Source organism: Fulmarus glacialis, unplaced genomic scaffold (assembly GCF_000690835.1).
Source record: "Fulmarus glacialis isolate BGI_N327 unplaced genomic scaffold, ASM69083v1 scaffold26300, whole genome shotgun sequence".
Lineage (NCBI taxonomy): Eukaryota > Metazoa > Chordata > Aves > Procellariiformes > Procellariidae > Fulmarus > Fulmarus glacialis.
Genome location: NW_009188674.1, coordinates 2,802 through 3,383, shown reverse-complemented (window position 1 = coordinate 3,383; position 582 = coordinate 2,802). Strand labels below are relative to the sequence as shown.

Genomic DNA, 582 nt, shown 5'->3' with positions numbered 1-582 from the left:
GCCGCCTCTCCGAGCAAAGCCCTCTCCTTGTTCCCCTCTTGGGCGGATCCGGCGGCTGGCGAGGGATGCCCAGGGACGCCTGCACTCGGAGGGTGTGGCCCGCCTGACCCGTCCCTCCCCAGGCGGCTCCCGGGGGTCCCAGAATGACACGTGGTCGACGACCCAGGCCTGGCGCTTCTGCCCCAGGGATGGTGCCTGGAAGCCCATTGCTTCCATGCTGAGAGCCCGGACAAACCACACCAGCGCCGTCCTCAATGGTGAGATCTACGTCATTGGGGGTAAGGCTGCGAAGACCCCGCGTGTGCTGCTGGGGCAGGGGTCCGTGGGTGCCCCAGAGCAGTGGGGTGGCTCAGCGTCCCACTGCCCTGCAGGGACGACGGTGGACGCAGTGGAGGTGGAGCGCTATGACCCCTACAACAAGAGCTGGTGCGCCATCAGCCCAGCCCTCAAGTACGTGAGCAATTTTGCGGCCGCCAGCTGCTTGGGCAAGCTCTATCTGGTGGGCTCCTGCGCCATCAAGTACAACGCGCTCACCCTGCAGTGCTACAACCCTGTCCAAGGTGAGAGCTGGCCCTGTCGCTG

The 582-nt window shown here is 66.0% G+C and overlaps 1 protein-coding gene across 1 annotated transcript in view; it reads left to right on the top strand.

Annotated features, from left to right (window-relative positions):
* Nucleotides 1-122: 122 nt before the first annotated feature.
* LOC104078043 (kelch-like protein 30) overlaps nt 123-582 on the top strand; it is a gene marked incomplete at its 5' end in the record, with an annotated part of 2,053 nt that continues 1,593 nt past the window's right edge. Inside the window, 2 exons of the mRNA XM_009579521.1 lie at nt 123-278; nt 372-560. Of these exons, the coding sequence (XP_009577816.1) occupies nt 123-278; nt 372-560 (345 nt within the window). The remainder of the gene's footprint in view (nt 279-371; nt 561-582) is intronic.